Source organism: Danio rerio, chromosome 19 (assembly GCF_052040795.2).
Source record: "Danio rerio strain M-AB ecotype USA chromosome 19, GRCz13ab, whole genome shotgun sequence".
Classification (NCBI taxonomy): Eukaryota; Metazoa; Chordata; class Actinopteri; order Cypriniformes; family Danionidae; genus Danio; species Danio rerio.
The window spans coordinates 33,974,975-33,994,539 of record NC_141039.2 but is presented as its reverse complement, the minus strand read 5'-3'; the positions used below and the strand labels follow the sequence as shown (position 1 = coordinate 33,994,539).

The 19,565-nt window shown below is 37.1% G+C and overlaps 1 protein-coding gene across 1 annotated transcript in view; it reads right to left on the bottom strand.

Moving 5' to 3' along the window:
* Positions 1 to 2,866: 2,866 nt before the first annotated feature.
* Positions 2,867 to 19,565, bottom strand: part of LOC147832600 (uncharacterized) — a 57,553-nt gene continuing 40,854 nt past the window's right edge. The window contains exons 5-6 of the mRNA XM_087295870.1: positions 6,966 to 7,026; positions 2,867 to 4,337 (exon numbers count right to left, since the gene is read on the bottom strand). Coding sequence (XP_087151996.1) covers positions 4,125 to 4,337; positions 6,966 to 7,026 — 274 coding nt within the window. The 3' untranslated portion in view covers positions 2,867 to 4,124. The remainder of the gene's footprint in view (positions 4,338 to 6,965; positions 7,027 to 19,565) is intronic.

Genomic DNA, 19,565 nt, shown 5'->3' with positions numbered 1-19,565 from the left:
CGACACTGCATTTCTGTGTGTGTGTGTGTGTGTGTGTGTGTGTGTGTGTGTGTGTGTGTGTGTGTGTGTGTGTGTGTGTGTGTGTGTGTGTGTGTGTGTGTGTGTGTGTGTGTGTGTGTGTGTGTGTGTGTGTGTGTGTGTGTGTGCGTGCGTGCCTATTTAACCATTTTTGGGACAAATTTATACCCAAATGTTGGCAAAGCCTGACATATTCTCTCTAAAACATCCCTTATTTTCGATAATTGGCATAAAAATAAAGTAAACAAACGCTGACTTTATTTGTAAAGTTTCTTTTACTGTAAAAATGAAGATAGTCTTCTGTGATCAGTAAGTTTAGGGTTAAAAAATGTATTATAATTTGCATTAAATTTCTTTAAACAAAAGAAGACTATGTTCTCACTTAAATAGGCAAGTAAACTTGTGCATGTGTGTGTGCCAATTTAACCATTTTAGGGACAAATCTATCAATCAAAGGCTAGCAAAACCTGACAAATTGTCCAAAAACTTATTTTTGCAAGCATCCTCATTTGCATAAAAAAATAAATGGATTGAAAATAAACAATTTGTATTGTTTTTTTAACCTTAAAACGCAAAGATTTTCAACTTTTCAGTGAGGGGTAACGGTGGTTCAAATTAGACAATATACTACAATCTGTATATAAAACAAAAGTTTGTGTGTATGTGTACATTTGTGTGTGTGTGTGTGTGTGTGTGTCAGCCACTTCCCCTGTGCGTCCCTCAGGCCCCTCAGCGCAGCGGCTCACCCGGATTGGTTTACTATGTCAACTCTGGGAGCCGCAGCAGCAGCCGCGCTCACAGGCCCCCGATGCATCCTGTGCGCACACCATCCTGACACCTTATACCTGACATCCAGCAACTGCAGGAGCGAGGGAACAGCAGAAGGGAGGAGTGGAGCGAGGAGGCACGGTGGGTGGGGGGCGTCGGGTTTCGTGACATTTTGCCTGCCGGGACCATCAGGAGGAGTGAGAGGAGATGAGAGAGAGAGTGTGTTTGCATGTGCATGTTTGTGCATTTGGTGTGTGTCTGTATGTGTGTGTGGCAAGCAGTTTTAACCTAAACTTTAAGCAGTTTTAAGCACGCAGTTTTAACCTAGATCAGTTTCAACCTAGATTAAATCTGACTAATTGTTGTTGTTGCTTTTTATTATGGTAGAATTAAATTGAATTGTTACTAGGGCGAGCATCAATGGTTTAATATTCAATCTGCAATCATTAATTAAAAAAAGAGTGTTTAATATTGGCTAGGTTACTCCCCTAACAATAAATGCAGTGTATCCATGATAAATACTGAGAACACATATTAACACATTAATACATTTTTAGTTTCATTGGCTGCATCTTGCTGCATCCAAAATCTGAAAATACTTTGATCAAAATGATAAACTTGTTGTCATACTTGTAGCTTTTTATGTGCATTGAATACAAATTGAATAAAAATAATTTTTGAATACATTTTAAATTGCATGAACAATGCTTAATGGAAACACCAAGATGTGCAAACATTTTGAAAAAACACATGCAAATAATTTATTAATAATAATTATAAATCCTTATATTTATATAGCGCTTTTATGGATACTCAAAGTGTTTTACACATTGGTGGAATTTCCTCATCCACCACCAGTGTGCAGCATCCTGGATGATGTGACGCTGCCATATTGACCGCACTCCACACACCAGCTTATTGGTGGAGAGGAGACGTTGATGAAGCCAATTAAGATATGGAGATATTTATGATCCCATGATAGATAGAGGCCAGTGGGTAAATTTGGCCAGGATGCCCAGTCTGATCTCACGAAACAACGTAAGTATTTTACGTTTTGTCAGTTTAGTGGTTAATTCGTACAAATTTATACGAATTACAAGTTCAGTTGTACAAAAACATATGATTTTTAAAAGGAGGCATGGCACTAAGGCTTAATTTGTGCCGGAACAACCTCTAAAGTCTGATCTGGCACCTTTTTTTAACCGATCCCCCTCCTCACACGTATCCCCCCACACACACACACTTTGTTCTGCAACTCCCTAACCCTCTTCACTTTTGTTCGCGACACAAACCCCAACCAACACCGCAAGGACCCACTCAGAACGCAGGTTGAGTGCCCACTGCTGGTATCACTAACACCACGGCAGCAACCTAGCTTTCCCATGTAGCAGGCCCGGATTGGCTAATCGGGAGGACCAGGAGAATTCCCGGTGGGCCGGTCCGTTTTTTGGCCGCGAGGGCCGGTGTCCCAAGCTGCAGAATCTGTTGCTCTCAGCAGTCACACTTTTCAAATTTATTTATTTACTTCACCACAGCCTTTTCATTCATTATTTTATCGCAACTCTTCTCTTTTCATCTATTTTAATGATTATAAAACTCAGTTGTGTCTCCTTTCTGAATGCAGCTATTGTGGTCCAGCGGTTAGCACGTTAGAAAAAGACGCTGCGGACCAGGGTTCGATCCTCGTTAGAGTAACTTATTGTTTTCATTTTTATTGTTAAGACATATAATACTGTTAGGGTTGTTGAACATTTGAAGTTCTAAAGCAGCTGTTTTCTCAAAAAAAGACGTGATAGTGTCATTAGAAACTGATTTGGAAATGACCTTATTTTAATATAGTCAGTCGTGAACTGAGGTGGGCCGGTCTGAGGCTTGAAACACCAGGGCTGAAAAGGAGTCCCACTCCGGCCCTGCCATGTAGTCTCCAATCCAACTACTGACCAGGTGCAGCCTTTTAGTAAGATCAAACTTTTATCTGATAAGACACAAATGCCCATAAACTATAATGGAAACACATTTACCAATAAAACTCCAGCATGTGGATCAAAAAAGTCATGCATTTTTTTTTTGTTTTTTTGTTAGAAGAGATCATGTGATGATGCACAAACCGGCAGACAATGTAAAGCATCTGAAATGTTGTTTGGGTCATTCATAAGCCAAAGTCGATCATCAAAGTGGATCGGTATTGTTACTTTGTGTCCTGTCTTTAACAGCTGCACTCGATGGAAACAATGCTTTATTTGCAAATATTCCAGTTTTGTGCACAAGTTTATTTAGCATCTATGGATAGAAACATAGCTAACGGCTAATTTGTGAAATCCACACATTTAAACATCATTATTGTCCAGCACAAAATACATTAAAAGCAAAAATGCTACTTAAACATGAATGATTGGTTTTAAACTTTTTTTTTGATGTTTGAAGCTTGTCAATGACTACATTTTGTTTTAATTGATTTGATTATAATGCAAATTTTGCAATATTCCACTTAAACTTGATCTCGTGGAAACACAAGCAGACACTGGGAACATTTTAGGATAAAACGGCTTGTCGTATGTGTGAGCTTCACAGACAGAGGAGAAATAAAAACAGATGTGGAGGAGTGTGGGAGAGTGTATGTGTGTTTGTGCGAGTGTGGAACAAAGGCCTGCTTCACTGAGTTGAATAACAGGAGTCCTTGAAAGAATGCTTGTTAATTATGGAGCCCCGGGCCGGTGTGGGGGACGGCTGGATGATGCTGGTGTTGGCGGTGGGGTTTCGTTTGGTGCGCTTGTTGTTGTTAAGCTTGCATATTCAATTTAAGATTATTTGTATAGTAAACAATAATTATTGTTCCAAAGCAGATTTACAAAAGATGCACATTACTGCATTTCAATCAATTTCGGGAAAGTTAAGGTTATTAATTACCATGACTTACTAAAAACTTTAACTAATGAACTAGTAACTATTAGCTTTTAACAATTAAAGTTATATAAACATAGTTAACCTGCAGTTATACTATATAGGTGATGTCTATAGGTATATGTTCAGTGAAGTGTATTAAATGTATGTGTATGCATTTGAGTATTGGAGATTGGTTTCTTATAGTAGGGGAGAACGGTTCCAGAAATTGGGTAGGACAAAAACAGAAGCCAAAAAACAAAATAAACAAGTAAATAACAGGGTGAGAAAGTGGTAAAACGTGGTAAAAATCAGACAAGGACTTTTCTTTTTCTGAATTGCTTTTTAAATTTGTCAGTTGGATTTAGGGAAGTGGTTGGATGAGTCAATCTCTGATTTTTAAAATACTATTGGTTGGGTTTAGGGAAGTGGGGTGAGTCAGTCGATCGGTCATTCAATCAGTCAAATGGTCTGTCGACAACGGCCTCTGGTGGATTTATGAGGGAACAGCAGGTGCGAATGGCACTTCCAAGAGAAATGTGAGATCTCAAAAAGCATACACAGCAGCCTCTCGTGGATTTGCAAAAATAAAAACTGCAAAAAATCGTATCTCCTGTGACGTATTTGGTGCTCTCCAGAAATGTATATAGAGGTACGTTTTCAGAATGAACCTGGATTGAAAAAACAGCATAGTCAGAAAAGTAGAAAGTAAACTGAGTAAATGTGGTTGAGTAAATTAATAGAAAATTTTCAGTTTTGGGTGAATCATCCCCTAACATTTGTAGAATAAAACACACATTAAATGTTTATTGATGATAAATAATATACATGAAAAGATTTTTCTAAAAAACAGTTTGAAACATGAGGGTGTTAAAATGAGCTGCGATTTAGTTTTTTATTTTTATTTTGAATGAACCCATTAAAAAATGCTGCAATCCACACAATAAATGTGTTGAGACAACTCGAAGGAGTTAAGTTAACTTATAAGTTTTTACAAATTTAAGTGGATTGAACGTAAGTTGTCCTCCCAAAAAACATAAGAGTTGTGTTGATTCAGCTCATTTTTAATAAGTAGTTTAAACAAACAGCAGTGATAGAAGGGTACTGAAAAATCATATTTAAGTAAAAGTACCATTACTAGCCTACAAAAATGTAGTTCAAGTAAAGTATCTGTTGTAAATATTGCTCAAAGTATGAGTAAAAAGTAGACCTTTCAAAAGAACTCAAGAGTAGTGAGTATTACGCTGTAAAAAGCTGATGCATTTACATGTAATTTGTGAATGTGTGTAACCGTAACATTATGTAGTGCATTATTGCCCTGAAGGTACACAACGTCATAAGACGTTAATATTAGTTTAGATTTAGGTTGTGATGTCAGGTGACCAAAATTCAATGTCTAGCCAGCATCTAAGGACAACATCATATTGATGTCCAATAACAACGTTGAATGATGTTGATATTTGGTTGATTTTAGGTTGTTAGAAAGTCACCAAAATTTAATGTCGAGCCAACATCTTCAACCAATGTCATATTGACTTCAGATATTGACATTTATTCGTTAGGTATGGCAACTGAAATCCAACATCTGATAGACATCATACTGGTAACGTCCACACAACGTCAAGCTGTAACATTATTAGACGTAGATATTTAGTTGCTTTTAGTTTGGACATTGTACATTAACGTCGTCGGCCTGACCTTCTGACGTCAACCCAATTTTCATTTCAAACAAAATGCAACTTCAAAAGGTACAATGTCAATCTGACGTCATGTTAACGTCTTGTGTCTGCTGGGTGTTTTGGTCATCATACAGTAAACAGCAGTCATCTCCTCATTAGTGACATGCTTCTAAACAGTCTCTGGGTCAATGTGTGTAAAGATTTTAGACATCTTTTTTGGACACTTTTAAATCCTTCCAAACAGTTTTCTACAATTATAAATCGCCTATGTTGAAGGCAGTTCAATATGAAGCGATTTACATTCAATGTGCAATTTGATAAGGAGAGGAATCACAGGACTGATTTTTCTAATCCCCATAGACAAGAAAAATAAAGTAGTGACTGCAGGTTGAATGAAAGTAGTGGAGTAAAAGTACCAATACTGCAATAAAAATGTACTCAAAGGAAAGTAAATTTCTGAGAAAAACTACTCAACTACAATAGTTTAAGTTTTTAGAATTTGTTACTTTACACCACTGATAAACAGCAAACATCATTTTTTGAGTGTGAGGTGCAATGAAATGTATTAGTTTTATATGATTGGAATAACATATCTAAAAATATGACGTTATATAGGTTATAAAAAGGCTTTTTTTTGCAGTGATACCATACATTTTTTGGTGAAACATTTAAAAAATTAAATAATCTAAAAAATAAACTTTTTTCCACTAGAACCTTTTAAAGTTTCTTTAGATGTTAAAGGTTCTTCGTGTAACCATGCGATATCAATAAAGAACTTTTTTTAAAAGAGTGAACAGACTGCTGCTGGCCAGTAACTGTTACAAACTGTGCTCTGTGCTAAATCACAGCCATCGGCGTCTCATCTAGAGTAAAGGCTCAGTTTCACAGCACTCACTGATCTGTCAGTCAGACATCTGTGGATCCTGTGTTCTGTCAGGGCTTGTCTGTTTCATTTTACCTCAGGGGTAAACACACACACACACACACACACAGACACAAACATCTTCTATTGGCGAACACACGTCTTACGACCCGACTCACACACAGTCGTGCTCATTCCCCATGATAAACAAACTCTCTCGCACACACACACACACACACACCCATTCTCATCCACCTCAAAATAAACATCAGGCTTTCTCCATCACCACCTACCATGTCAAACAAACAACACACTTGTTACACTTCTCTCACGCTCCTCCAGCTACCACTTTCAGTCTTACATCCTCCATCACAAACCTCTTCGTTTTTGAGTTTCAACAGCTGTCATTTCATTTCAGTGTGTTTGTGTGCGTGTGTGTGTACTTTGTATTACCAAATGTCCCCACAAGTATAGCAATATCAATAAAGTTTGTCCTTTTTTTGTTCCCATGAGAAAAACGACTTATAAATCACACATAAATACAAAAAAATATATATTATTCTAATGTATTAATATTCTGAAAATGTAAATATGCAGATTGTTTATTGTGAGGGTTGGGTTTAGGGGTGGGGGACAGAATATACATTTTGTACAGTATAAAAATCATTACCTCAATGGGAAGTCCCCATAAAGATACCTGTACAAATGTGTGTGTGTTTGTGTGTGTGTGTGTGTGGCGCAGATCTAAAGTGACTCACCATCTTTCTAGAATCCTCTGGCTGTGAGCAGTAAACACAGGTAGCACGAGTATCAGGTGATCTATAGAAATCAACATATTTAATAATTAAGTATTAATTAAGTATAAGTATTAATGTCTCACACATACATTTTGCATGTTCATTCATTCATTTTCTTTTCAGCTTAGTCCCTTTATTAATCTGGGTCACCGCAGCGAAATGAACCGCCAACTTATCCAGCAAATGTTTTACACATGCAACCTGACCCAGCCGAGGGTCGAACCAGCAACCTTCTTGCTGTGAGATGACATTGCTACCCACTGCGCCACCGTGCCGCCCCTTTTGCAACAACAGTAGCAACACAAGAAAGGATTGTTTAATTTTTTGCATTACAGCTTTTATTTTCCTTTTATTTTTATTTAAGAATTGCATTTTTTTTGTAGTTTGGAAATTGTCAATCTATTTATTCGTTTATTTATGACTTTGTATAATTTAACTATTATTTATTGGTTGTACATTCATTTATTTTGTCTTTTGTATATTCATATATAATTTATTCTTTTGTACTTTGGAAATTGTCAAATTTTATTTATTTATTCATTTATTTATGACTATGCATCCTCTATTTATCATATCAATTTAAACCATATAAACAATACTAAAATTGAATGTAGCAATTTATATAGCAAATAACCTAGTCAGGCATATTTAGTGCAATAATAATTTGATGACATATTAAAAGACATAATTCTCCTAAAATAACTGTCACTTAATTTACTTACTTTTTTAATATTTTCAATTACCATTCAGCCAACAAGAAGATTTTAACCATTTAAAGTTTAGTATATTCACTGATTCTTCATGAAGTAAATGTACAGCAGGTACAGTTGAAGTCAGAATTATTAGCCCCCTGAATTATTTGCCCCCTGTTTATTTTCCCCCCAGTTTCTGTTTAACAGAGATCTGATTTTTTCAACACATTTCTAAACATAATAGTTTTAATAACTCATTTCTAATAACGGATTTATTTTATCTTTGCCATGATGACAGTAAATAATATTTGACTAGATATTTTTCATGACACTTTTATACAGCTTAAAGTGACATTTAAAGGCTTAAAATAGGTGTGTTAGTAATTGGGCAAATCATTGTTTAATGATTGTTTGTTCTGTAGACTATCGAAAATATAGCTTAAAGGGGCTAATAATATTGACCTTTAAATGTTTTTAAAATATAAAAAAAAAACTTTATTCTAGCCAAAATAAAACAAATAAGACTTTCTCCAGAAAAAAAAAATATTATAGCAATTACTTTGAAAAATTCCTTGCTCTGTTAAACATTAAATTGGGACATTTTTGAAAAAGAATGAAGGGCGAATATTTTGACTTAAGCTCTTTATTAAATGCTAATAGCATTTATTTAAATAGAAATATTTTATAACAATATAGAGGACATTCCAGTGATATTTATTCAATTGAAAGCATCCTAGCGGAATAAAAGCATTAATTTAATTATTAATTAATTTATTAATTAATTAAAAAAAAAAACTTAATAACCCCAAACTTTTGACTAATAATAGCTTTAGTCATTATTGTCTGTTATGTGTGTGCACATAAGTGTGATGAAGGTGGTTGTGAGTGACATCAGTGTCACATGTCTTAGCTGAATTGAAACCCAGTGGTATAAATCAAAGCCTGCTTCTCTTCTGCTCTGCACAGACTGACACATAAACATCTCTCTCCTGTCCGTCTGTCTATCTACACTACACCCTCCTTTCTTTCAATCTGTTTATAGTTTACACATTCCGCTGGGTTTGTGTCATTGGCCTGTGGCTACTGAAAGCCCCCCTAAGGTCCAGTTGATCTGCACAATGGCACCAGCACTCGCCCTGTCCCGTCTCCTCGTGTGCAGACTGACACTGGACCCCAAACCCTCACAGGGCCTTTCACGTCCATCGGCCCGATGCTGAGACTCACATGAGCTCCAGACTTCATCAAGACTGCTTGATGGCTCTCCAAACAATGGCAGATGTTTCAAATGTTTTGACTCTGAAGCTATTATGTGACTGTCTGAGATACTTCATTCCGATTGGTTGTTTCAGCTTTTAAAGTACACATGAAATCAAAACTAGCCATGTTGATTTTGTTAGCTTACATTGTTATTTTTATGGTGAACAATTTATCTGTGCGTGTCATTAGGATAAAAATTGTGTTTGCCCTTGTAATATAAAATTAAAGTCTAAAAATGCACTTCCTGTTTGTTTTCAGATAAATTGTCAGATTACGTCTGTAGAAGGTATTAGGCGTGGTTAACATACTTAACCCTGCCCCTCCAACTGTCCATTTTGACAGCGCTATAACAACAAACAGAAATGGTAGGAAGAAGGTGTCTGTTACGTAGTACTAACTCACCCAAGACCCATGAATGTAATGCCTACTTTATTACATCCAATCAGCTTGCAGTGGAAAAAAACAAAGCCATACCCACTGTTTTCTCATTAAGGGCTCTATTTTGATGATTTATGCACAAAGTACAAAGCACAGGGTGCAAAAGCATTAAGGTCGTTTTCGAATCAGGACGAAAAAATCCGCTTTGCGCCGGGGCTCATGGTCTAACAGGGTTGAGCTTATTCTTTTAATGAGTTATAGGTGTGTTTTGAGAATCAACCAATCAGAGTCTCATCTCCCATTCCCTTTAAGAGTTAATTGTGTCGCGCCATAGCTCATTTGCTATTTATATGACAGACTTTGTAAGTGGAAAAACTGACTAGTAAGAAAACAGTTTAACAGAGCTTCTACAGGAGAGAATAAGAGATATGCCTCCTCATTCTTTACTTTCACTTTCACTCTTGTGGATAGGGAGACGTGTTGTACGCAGACATCCATTACCCTATACATAATTAATTTCATTTGTTAAGTGCAAAGATTTGTTTCAAAACTATTTCTAAATTCAGTTCAAATTTCCAGCAATCGAATAAATGAAAAATAATAACAAAGTGTGGTTAAAAAAACTGAGTTATATCCAAATACACATGCTGTGCCCCATATGGTCTAAAACCTAACAGGTGGGCAAATCTAAGCTTGTTTTTAATAAAACAAATATAAATATGCATATAATAAATAATACAGCTACTAATAATAACATTATACAAAAGCAAATTGTTATGAATAAACTGAATAAGCCCCCAGAGATGAAGACGGCATGAAAGTATGGTTTTTATATTTATGTAGGCTAGAAAATAATAATTTCTGCAATATTTTAATCCTTTAATTATTTTTATTTGTACAGATATTTGAGTACTGCTGGACATCTTGTGTATTAAGCAGTGTGTAAGCGAGGTGCACAACTAACGCGCTCTGTGCTGGACTATAGACCTGTTTTGATCTGGTCTATTGAACAGTCTATTTTAGTTCCTCAAAATAGCAATGCGCCTCAACACGCCTCCTCTTTTAGACCAGAACGCCTATGGGCGCACTTATGAGCGCAAATGCATTTGCTATTTAAACAGCGTGGTGCAGAACGTCAAAACGACCCTTGTGCCAAGCTGAAACTAGCAAACAACAATTGTGTTGCGTCTTGCGCAACATTGCGCCGGGGGTAAGATAGGGCCCTTTATATTCTGTTTCTCTAGGACAGACCTGTGCATTTTACAACATGCAAGCCACCTTTGATCAGCCCACGTGAAGTATTTATTTAATTTAAATTCAACCGCAAACAGGGCCTTGCAATGCGCAGGTTTGATATTGCGAGTCAACAAAAGAGGACTTTCACATACCGTCTTTTGCACACTCACTTTCATTATTTCAAATGGAGACATCCAGGTTTAGGACGTGGAGTATGCCGATTTTAGACGCATTATTAGCATGCAGTACAGAGATGTAAACACCTTAATCAAACTATTACCATACTGAAGGATTTTCATCGCATTTTGAGACAGGATAGTCGGTACACACACGGCTGTTTGACACAATTTTCTGCAACTACCGAGTCAGTGGACCACAGAGTGCGGTTTTAAATTTCTTTGTGGAGTTTGCATGTCCTCCCCATGTTCGCGTGGGTTGTCTCCGGGTGCTCAGGTTTCCCCCACAGTCCAAAGACATGAGCTATAGGTTAATTGGTAAAACTAAATTTGCTATAGTGTATGAGTGTGTGTGTGAATGTGAAAGTGTGTGGGTGTTTCCCAGTACTGGATTGCAGCTGAAAGGCTGCATGAAAACATTTACCGGAATAGTTAGTGGTTCATTCTGCTGTGACGAACTCTGATAAATAAGGGACTAAGCCAAAGAAATATAAATGAATAATTGGATATTGTTTTTGAAATTTAAGACTTCTTAACACCCCTGACTTAAACCCTGCAGGCACAGGATGTCAACATGATGTCATATTGACATTATACCCCAACATACCCAAATGTTAGGGACGTTGGATTTTGTTTGTAAATGAAAATCAGGTTGACGTCAGAACCCAACATCAGGCAGACGTCAGTGTCCAACGTCCAACCTTAAAATCAACCTAAAATCAACCAAATATCAACGCCTAACCATGTTACACCTTGACGTTGTGTTGACATTACCACTATGACATCTATCAGACATCGGATTTTGGTCACTTTCCAACACAACCTAAAACAAATAAAAAATCAACGTAATTTGATGTCGTTATTGGATGTCAAAATAACATTGTCCGTAGACGCTGCCTAGACATTGAATTTTGGTCACCTGACGTCATGACCTAAATCTAACCTAATATTAACGTCTTATGACGTTGTGTGCCTGCTTGGAAGGAACATTTTCGTTTCTAATTTGCCAATAAAAGTGCATGTTACTTGTAAATTGTTTAGAATATTCATATGTAGTTCATACGTAAGTTTCAAACCACATGTATTTTATATCTTCTGTTAGAAGTGACCACTAAGTAGACCACATTTAGTAAGAAAACAAATGATCATCACATCAAAAATGTGTTAAATATTCCAAACCAGTAGCATAATGACCCTCATACAACATATCTAACAACAGAAATCAAAATATTGGCCAGGACAAAGTCTCTGCTGTTTCATCAAGTTTAAGCTAAAAGTTTGACACATTCAATAATCCTTCATATTGAGCATAAGTTCTTATTGATCATTAATACTCCAGTTCTTTTTAATGTAAACTATATAAAATACCAACCACCAGACCTCACTAATGTTCAAACCCTGGCTCTGGCCATGCTAACGGTCTGTCACAAATGTATCAGAGAGAAAGGTCCTTGTTTCGGGGGCACCGGCTCTTTTCCCAGTGTCCGCTCTGTGCCAGCTGTCTTGGCCCAGGAGCTCTCCGGCTTTCCCAAGCTCGAGCCTGTGGGAAAGTCCACACTGGCCAATAATTGATTCCGCCCTGCCAGCTCCATTAGCGCTCAACACGGTCAAGCGGCCAGTGATCCACACACTCCCCTATCCGTCCCTCCCTCGTCCCCCTTCTCTCTTGTTCATCTCTCCATTGCACGTCTTAGTAAATTTGACCTTCAGCACAATTAATGCCTGTGTGTGTGTGTGTGTAAGCACCTGTCTGCATGCCTGGCCACCTGACTGACAGTGTTCAGACCCATTCATATGCAGCACGCCTGCTCATGCCAGCCCAGCGCGCACACACACACACATGCACACGCACACACAAACACGCACACACACACCATAAACACTTGCACAAACCTGACACTTAAATCCAAGGCACGCACATAAAGGATCAGATGTACACTTCTACACACAAGCGTCAACTCAACACTACTCTGCACAGCACACTGCATACCATCAACACCTCTTAAACTAGCTATAAATGTAATGCACTTTTTTACTAGAGTTGTTATATACTTATATTTTTATTATTAGGATTATTTTATATAATATAATATATGTTTATGAATTTGCCAATTTAATCATTGCATTGTAAATATATAATCCAAAAACACCTGAATGTGTAATGCAATAATTGAATTGGCAAATTTAAGAACATATATATGTTCTATTATATTACTTAATAGCTATTATATAATGTTAAAAGCATAAATATAACTATAACATTAATAAAACATAAATTTTTAAAAGTGTATTAATATCTAAAATTACAATAAACTTATATACAGTAAATATACAGTTCATACATATGTATGAACTCAATTCCTGAAGGGCCGAAGCCCTGCACAGTTTAGTTCCAACCCTGCTCCAACACACTTACCTGTAGGTTTCAAACAAGCCTGAAGGACTCAATTAGTTTGATCAGGTGTGTTTAATTAGGGTTGGAACTAAACTGTGCAGAGCTGTGGCCCTTTTGGAACTGAGTTTGACACCTGTGTTCTAAACTATTGGTGTAAATATTTGCAAAATATTGTTTTATTGTAAAATAATAATGTTTTTCTCAGTTATCATAGGGCAGCACTGTGACGGAGTGGGTAGCAAAACAGCTGGCATTTCTTTGTGGAGTTTGCACGTTCTCCCCATGTTCACATGGGTTGCCTCCGGGTGATCCGGTGCAGTCCACAGACATGCAGAACAGGTGGATTGGGCAAGCTAAATTGTCCGTAGTGTATGTGTGTGAATGAGTGTGTATGGGTGTTTTCCAGTGAGGGGTTGCAGCTGGAAGGGCATTCGCTGCATAAAACATATTTTGGATAAGTTGGTAGTTCATTCCACTGTGGCGACCCCAGATTAATAAATGGACTAAGCCGAAAATGAATGAATGTATATGTCATCATGGATAAGTTAAAAAAATATAATTTTATTTAAAATTTATGTTTTTTTATGTATTTATTGCCTTTTTTGTTTATTTATTTATTAGGAAATATTTAATTTATACCACAGGTGTCAATTCCAGTTCCTGGAAGACCGAAGCTCTGCATAGTTTAGTTCCGACCCTAATTAAACACACCTGATCCAACTAATTAAGTCATTCATTCAATCATTTTCTTGTCGGCTTAGTCCCTTTATTAATCCGGGGTCACCACAGCGGAATGAACCACCAACTTATCCAGCACATTTTTACGCAGTGGATGCCCTTCCAGTCGGAGGAAACCCACGCGAATGCAGGGAGAACATGCAAACTCCACACAGAATCGCCAACTGACCCAGCCGGGGCTCGAACCAGCGACCTTCTTCCTGTGAGGCAATAGCACTACCTACTGCGCCACTGCTTCGCCCAACTAATTTATTCCTTCAAGCTTATTTGAAACCTACATGTAAGTGTGTTAGAAAAGGGTTGAAACTAAACTGTGAGATGCGGCCCTCCAGGAACTGGAATTGGCACCTGTGCTTTAAACTATCAGTTATTAATAAATTATGTACACATTTTGCATACATGGTTTACAGGGCAAAAAATGCTTGATTTTAACAATCTGGGCGTAAAGTCTAAAGCGCATGGTGTGAAAGCATTAGTGTCTGTCTGAATCCACTATTGCTATTTTAAGAACAGAAAAATAAGATTTGCACCCGGCACATGGTCTAACAGAGTTGTGCTTATTCTCCTAATGAGTTATGGGTGTGTTTTAAGCATAGTGCATTAAACCAATCAAAGTCAACACTTCACTAGCGAGAAAATAGTTAAACAGCAGATCTGCAGCACGAGAATAAAGAACAAGCTTCCTCCATTTGGCCTCTTTACTTTCTCTTTACTTAACTTTTACTCTTTACTCCTTTACATTCGTTAATAAGGAAACAGTGTTGTACACACTCCACTGAAGACATCCATTAGCCTACATATTTAACTTTGTTTGTTAAGTGCAAATATTTGTTTCAAAACTATTTCTAAATTCAGTTCTAATTTCCAGCAAATGGATAAATGAATAATCATAACAAAGTGTGGTCAAATTTATTCAAATACACGTCCTATTCTTATGCCCCATATGGTGATTCATACAGTACTTCACCAAAACCTGACAGGTGGACAAATCTAAACTTGTTTATATTAAAACAAAATTATAAAAAATAATATGCTAATAATAATAATAAATAATAAATTTGCTATTTAAACAATGTGGTACAAAACGTAAAAATTAGGGTTGCGCTGGTCTGAAAATAGCAACAAATCGCGCCAAATATGTCTTGCACCTTATTGCGCTGAGTGTATAATAGGGCCCGAGGTGTGACACTCTAAACCAGCTTAATAGAGTACAACTAAGTCAAACCCATGTCGTTATCCACCTTCGTGCCCCTGTAAACCACATAAACCTGTACACACACACATGTATATAATTCAGGAGTGTTCGTTGTTAATTTTCTTATTCACTATTATGCAATTTTTTATCATATGTATGTACTAATTAAAACTGGTTTTGTAAATACAGTCATTGTTAACTTGATTATAGTGTTGAAACAAAATGTATTGTATTTTTATGCAATGGTGCTCAAACTTTAGAAAAGTTAGCCAATCAGATTGTCAGAAAAATTGATAATTTTAGCTGAATTGTGCCATTATTTTTTTGCGATATGCATCATACACTCTGTGTCTGTTCGCAGGGACTAACCCTAATTTAAACTCTTATACTAAAAATGCTGACATATATATTTATAAACCGCTATATACTCTTTGGATGTCACCAAAGTATAGTACGTAGACATGCATCCTCACACACATGCGCTCTGCTTATCTGTGTCTCACCACACCCTTTTATCTGACAGATCGGGCTCTCGAATTGGGTCTGGCTCTCATTCAGTCTGTCTGTACCCGATGGTGTTCCCCACAGAGCACCAATTTCATCCCATCACAATCATTCCGGCCTTTCATTTACATCAAAGAGAGACGCTCCTGCTCCTTCGCTCTCATCTGCCTTTCCGCTTGCTATTTTCATTCCTAACGGCGCTCTTTTTTGGTGGAGTTCAGTTTAGGGCATCCTCACACCATTTGACTTCTACAAGAACTACAGCGGTGCAAGCTAAACAAGGATAGGCCAACTGCACAGTAGCTTGAAATCATTAGAGCATTAGTTCACCCAAAAATGAAAATTTTGTTATTAATTACTAATTAATTACACTTATTACAATGCCCAAAGTGAGACCTTCATTCATCAATATATATATATATATATATATATATATATATATATATATATATATATATATATATATATATATATATATATATATATATATATTATTTTTTTATTTATTTATTTTTTTTTATGACAAGGTTGCCATACAGTGTGAAATTGGTGTTAAGATTTTGGTTCCAAGAAGCGTATCTTCTGGAGCTGAATGGTTAACGGTTTCTAACATTGATTAAAACATATTGTTTTGTGTTTAGCAACAATAACTGTAATGCACATCTTAGTTTCAGTTTCAGTCTTATTTGCTTCATGTTCAATAAAGAAATCTATGTAGTCCGTTTCTCGTCAGATGTCGTCTTTTAATCTCCAGTTACAGATACATAAACCAATAAAAATAAAGTAAACAAAATATAATCTCAAATTTCAAACATCACGGATGTGGTCAAGAAAACTGAGTGACTCCGCTGTCTTCTAAAGAATGCACAGTCAGACTTAACAGACGCAATTCTTAAAGAGCCAGCACAATATTTTTTACATGGTACATATTTTCAATGCAATGCACAGAATATTTATTTAAACACCACATTTGAATATTGTAAATTCACAAATGCAAACAATTTAAAAATTATTCAAAACTGAAATGCATCATATAATATGACATTGGTTATTCAATCCAAACAAATAGGCAACAACAACACACACAAAACAAACTCAAAAAAGTTTGTAACTACTTGTGGGTGAGAAATGGCGAGTAAATTATCATTATGGGATGACCTATTCCTTTAAGACTGATCCGGATTAGAGCATTATAAAAGGTGCAGAGGCGAACACCCTAATCTCTAAACAGGCCTGTGCGCTTGACCCAGTGCTGACAGCAGCGTAATTGGGGTAATTACACCCCCTTAAACCATACACCCCATTCTCCCCCCTCAGACTCGAATGTGCCCCCCATTTGTTTGCTATGAAATATTAACTGGAGTCAGCTGCGCACACGAGAGAGAGTGGAGGCCCAGCGCTCCCCATGACACATGTCTGATGAAAGGTACAGCTCTGCCTTCACCAATTAGGGCACAATAGCAGGTCACCATGTTTCTCTCACTGCCTGTGCATCTGTGTGTCTCATCTGATCAATGATGGGGAGAAAACCAGCAGCGTGAGGAAGGAGAGAGATGAAGAGGTCAGAGGACAAGGGGGGGATCTGCTAATTCTTACCCTGAACACTTGCCATGCTCACTCAATTTGACTAATTCTTGTTGAGCAGACTCATATGATTCAAAAAGTGCTGTCAATTTGCATTTTTATCAAATTCTGTTTGATTAGTGTATTGTGCACTGTTTTGTTTGATCCTCCGAAGTACATTTTTAAAACCTAGAATTTAATTATACTAAATACTAATTTTGTAATCAAGATGTAAATCGTCATCAGGACAATGTCATTTGTTGTCAATAAGGAAAGAAAACAGTTCATTTTAAACCAGATTTTAATGGAAATATTTCAAATAATTTTTCACATCTTTATTTTTTGCACATTGGTAGTTTATTCCGCTGTGTCAACCCCTGACTAATAAAGGGACTAAAAGTCGTAAAAAGAAAATGAATGAATTTGTTACACATTGTTCAAATTTTTCTTTCATACCATATGCGTCAGCTGACCATGATATGTGTAACTGTTCAACCCCCGGGAAAGAATGACACTTTTATTGAACTAAACTGAATCAACATTGATCTGACTTAAGTTGAATAATAGCAACACAGTTGTCTTCTATAGACCTGTTTGCAGCTGTATTAAAATATTTAATAGTTTATTAACTTCAATCATTGAGTAACAACATAACTATATTATCCAGAGCTGTTTATAGCAGCAACATGGTGGCGCAGTGGGTAGCATAATCGTCTCACAGCAAGAAGATCGCTGGTTCGAGCCCCGGCTGGGTAAGTTCGTCCGGGTGCTCCGGTTTTCCCACAAGTCCAAAGATGTGCTATAGGTGAATTGTCTGTAGTGTATGTGTGTGAATTAGAGTGTTTGGCTGTTTCTTAGTAATGGGTTGCAGCTAGAAGGGTATCCAGTGGATAAAACACATGCTTGATAAGTTGGCGATTCATTCCACTGTGGCGACCCCGATTAATAAAAAAAGGGGTCTATTTGTTTCTTTATCACTGTCAAGCTGTTTTGAAGCATTAATGGCCTTCGAAATGTCAGACTACGGTGCCATTTAAACAACATAGGCTCATTCTGAAAATATAGCCCTGTTTACATTTCTGGAGATCACAAATTATGCAGCCAGAAGTACATATGGCTGCATTTTTTCTTTAAAACAAATGCTACGAGGCAGTATGGCGCCATTCCTTTTCGCGCTAACCAGCTGACCAATAACCTCCTTCTGGACAGCTTTCCCGCTGTTACCATTTTGTCCAGATAACTCGCCATGTACGTCGGTGGACTTGAGACGCAGAGAAGAGTTGACCCCAACAACGGAGTTCAACAAATTAGGAAAGACAAAAACAGAGGCCAAAAAATAACAATAAAAACCCAGAAATAACAGGGTGAGAATGGTAAAATCTGAAAACGTGGTAAGAATAGGGTGAGGGTTTTTCTTTTTCTGGAATACTTTTTAAAAGTTGGATAAGTTGGGTTTAAGGTGGGTCAATCAATGCTTTTGAAAACACTATTGGTTGGGTTTAGGGAAGTTGGAGGGTGGGTCAATCGATCGGTCAGTCAGTCGGTCAGTCAGTCGACAGTGGCCTCTAGTGATTTTCACGAGAACATGAGGCGCGAATGGCACTCGCAAGAGAATTTGATATCTTAAAAAGCATACATAGCAGCCTCTGGTTTATTCATGAAAGCAAAAACTGCAAAAAATCGTAGCTCCTGGGACGTATTTGGTGCTCTACAGAAATGTATATAGCGGTACATGTTCAGAATGAGCCTGGGTTGCATTTACACAAATGCATTTTCATGTTTTATTTAGTTTTTGCATAAGTTTTGTGATGGTTACAACTGGTGTCCGCACTTCTCCAATATCTTAGAAATGCTTGTGCTGACACATTTGAACTTTTGAGCACATAGATAACATATGTTTTAGTCTGAAAGAGATCATTTTTCTGAAATGCATTAAAAATGGCAATTCAGCTAAGAAGCGTTTTCTTTCTAAAACGTTATTTTAAAATAAAAATGCACTAGTGTAAACTGGGCCTAAGAGATTATGTTGTTAAATGTGCAAGCAGTAACTTAGCTAACAAGCATCTAATTGCATTGAAGATTTTTCATTATTAATCACATAAATAATTATCTGGAACCTTTATCGAATAAACACTGAACTGACTCAAGCTAAATAACTAAAAAAAATGTGTCTCAAATTTTATTTTCTGCGACTCTGTAATGCTAAAGGTGACTTGACTAATAGTTTTTGTTGCTGTTGAATGTGTATGTCTGTGTTAGCAGCTGAGAGGTGCCACAGTGCCACAGCGGGGCTAAAACGGTGCAGAGGGCACACAGCCGGTAACAAACTCCCCACCCTGCTGTCAGTCCTGTGACATGGGAACCACCAGGCCTGTGCTTAATCACGTCCCAAACCGGCCTGCGCTTGCGGAGGTCCCAGATACCACG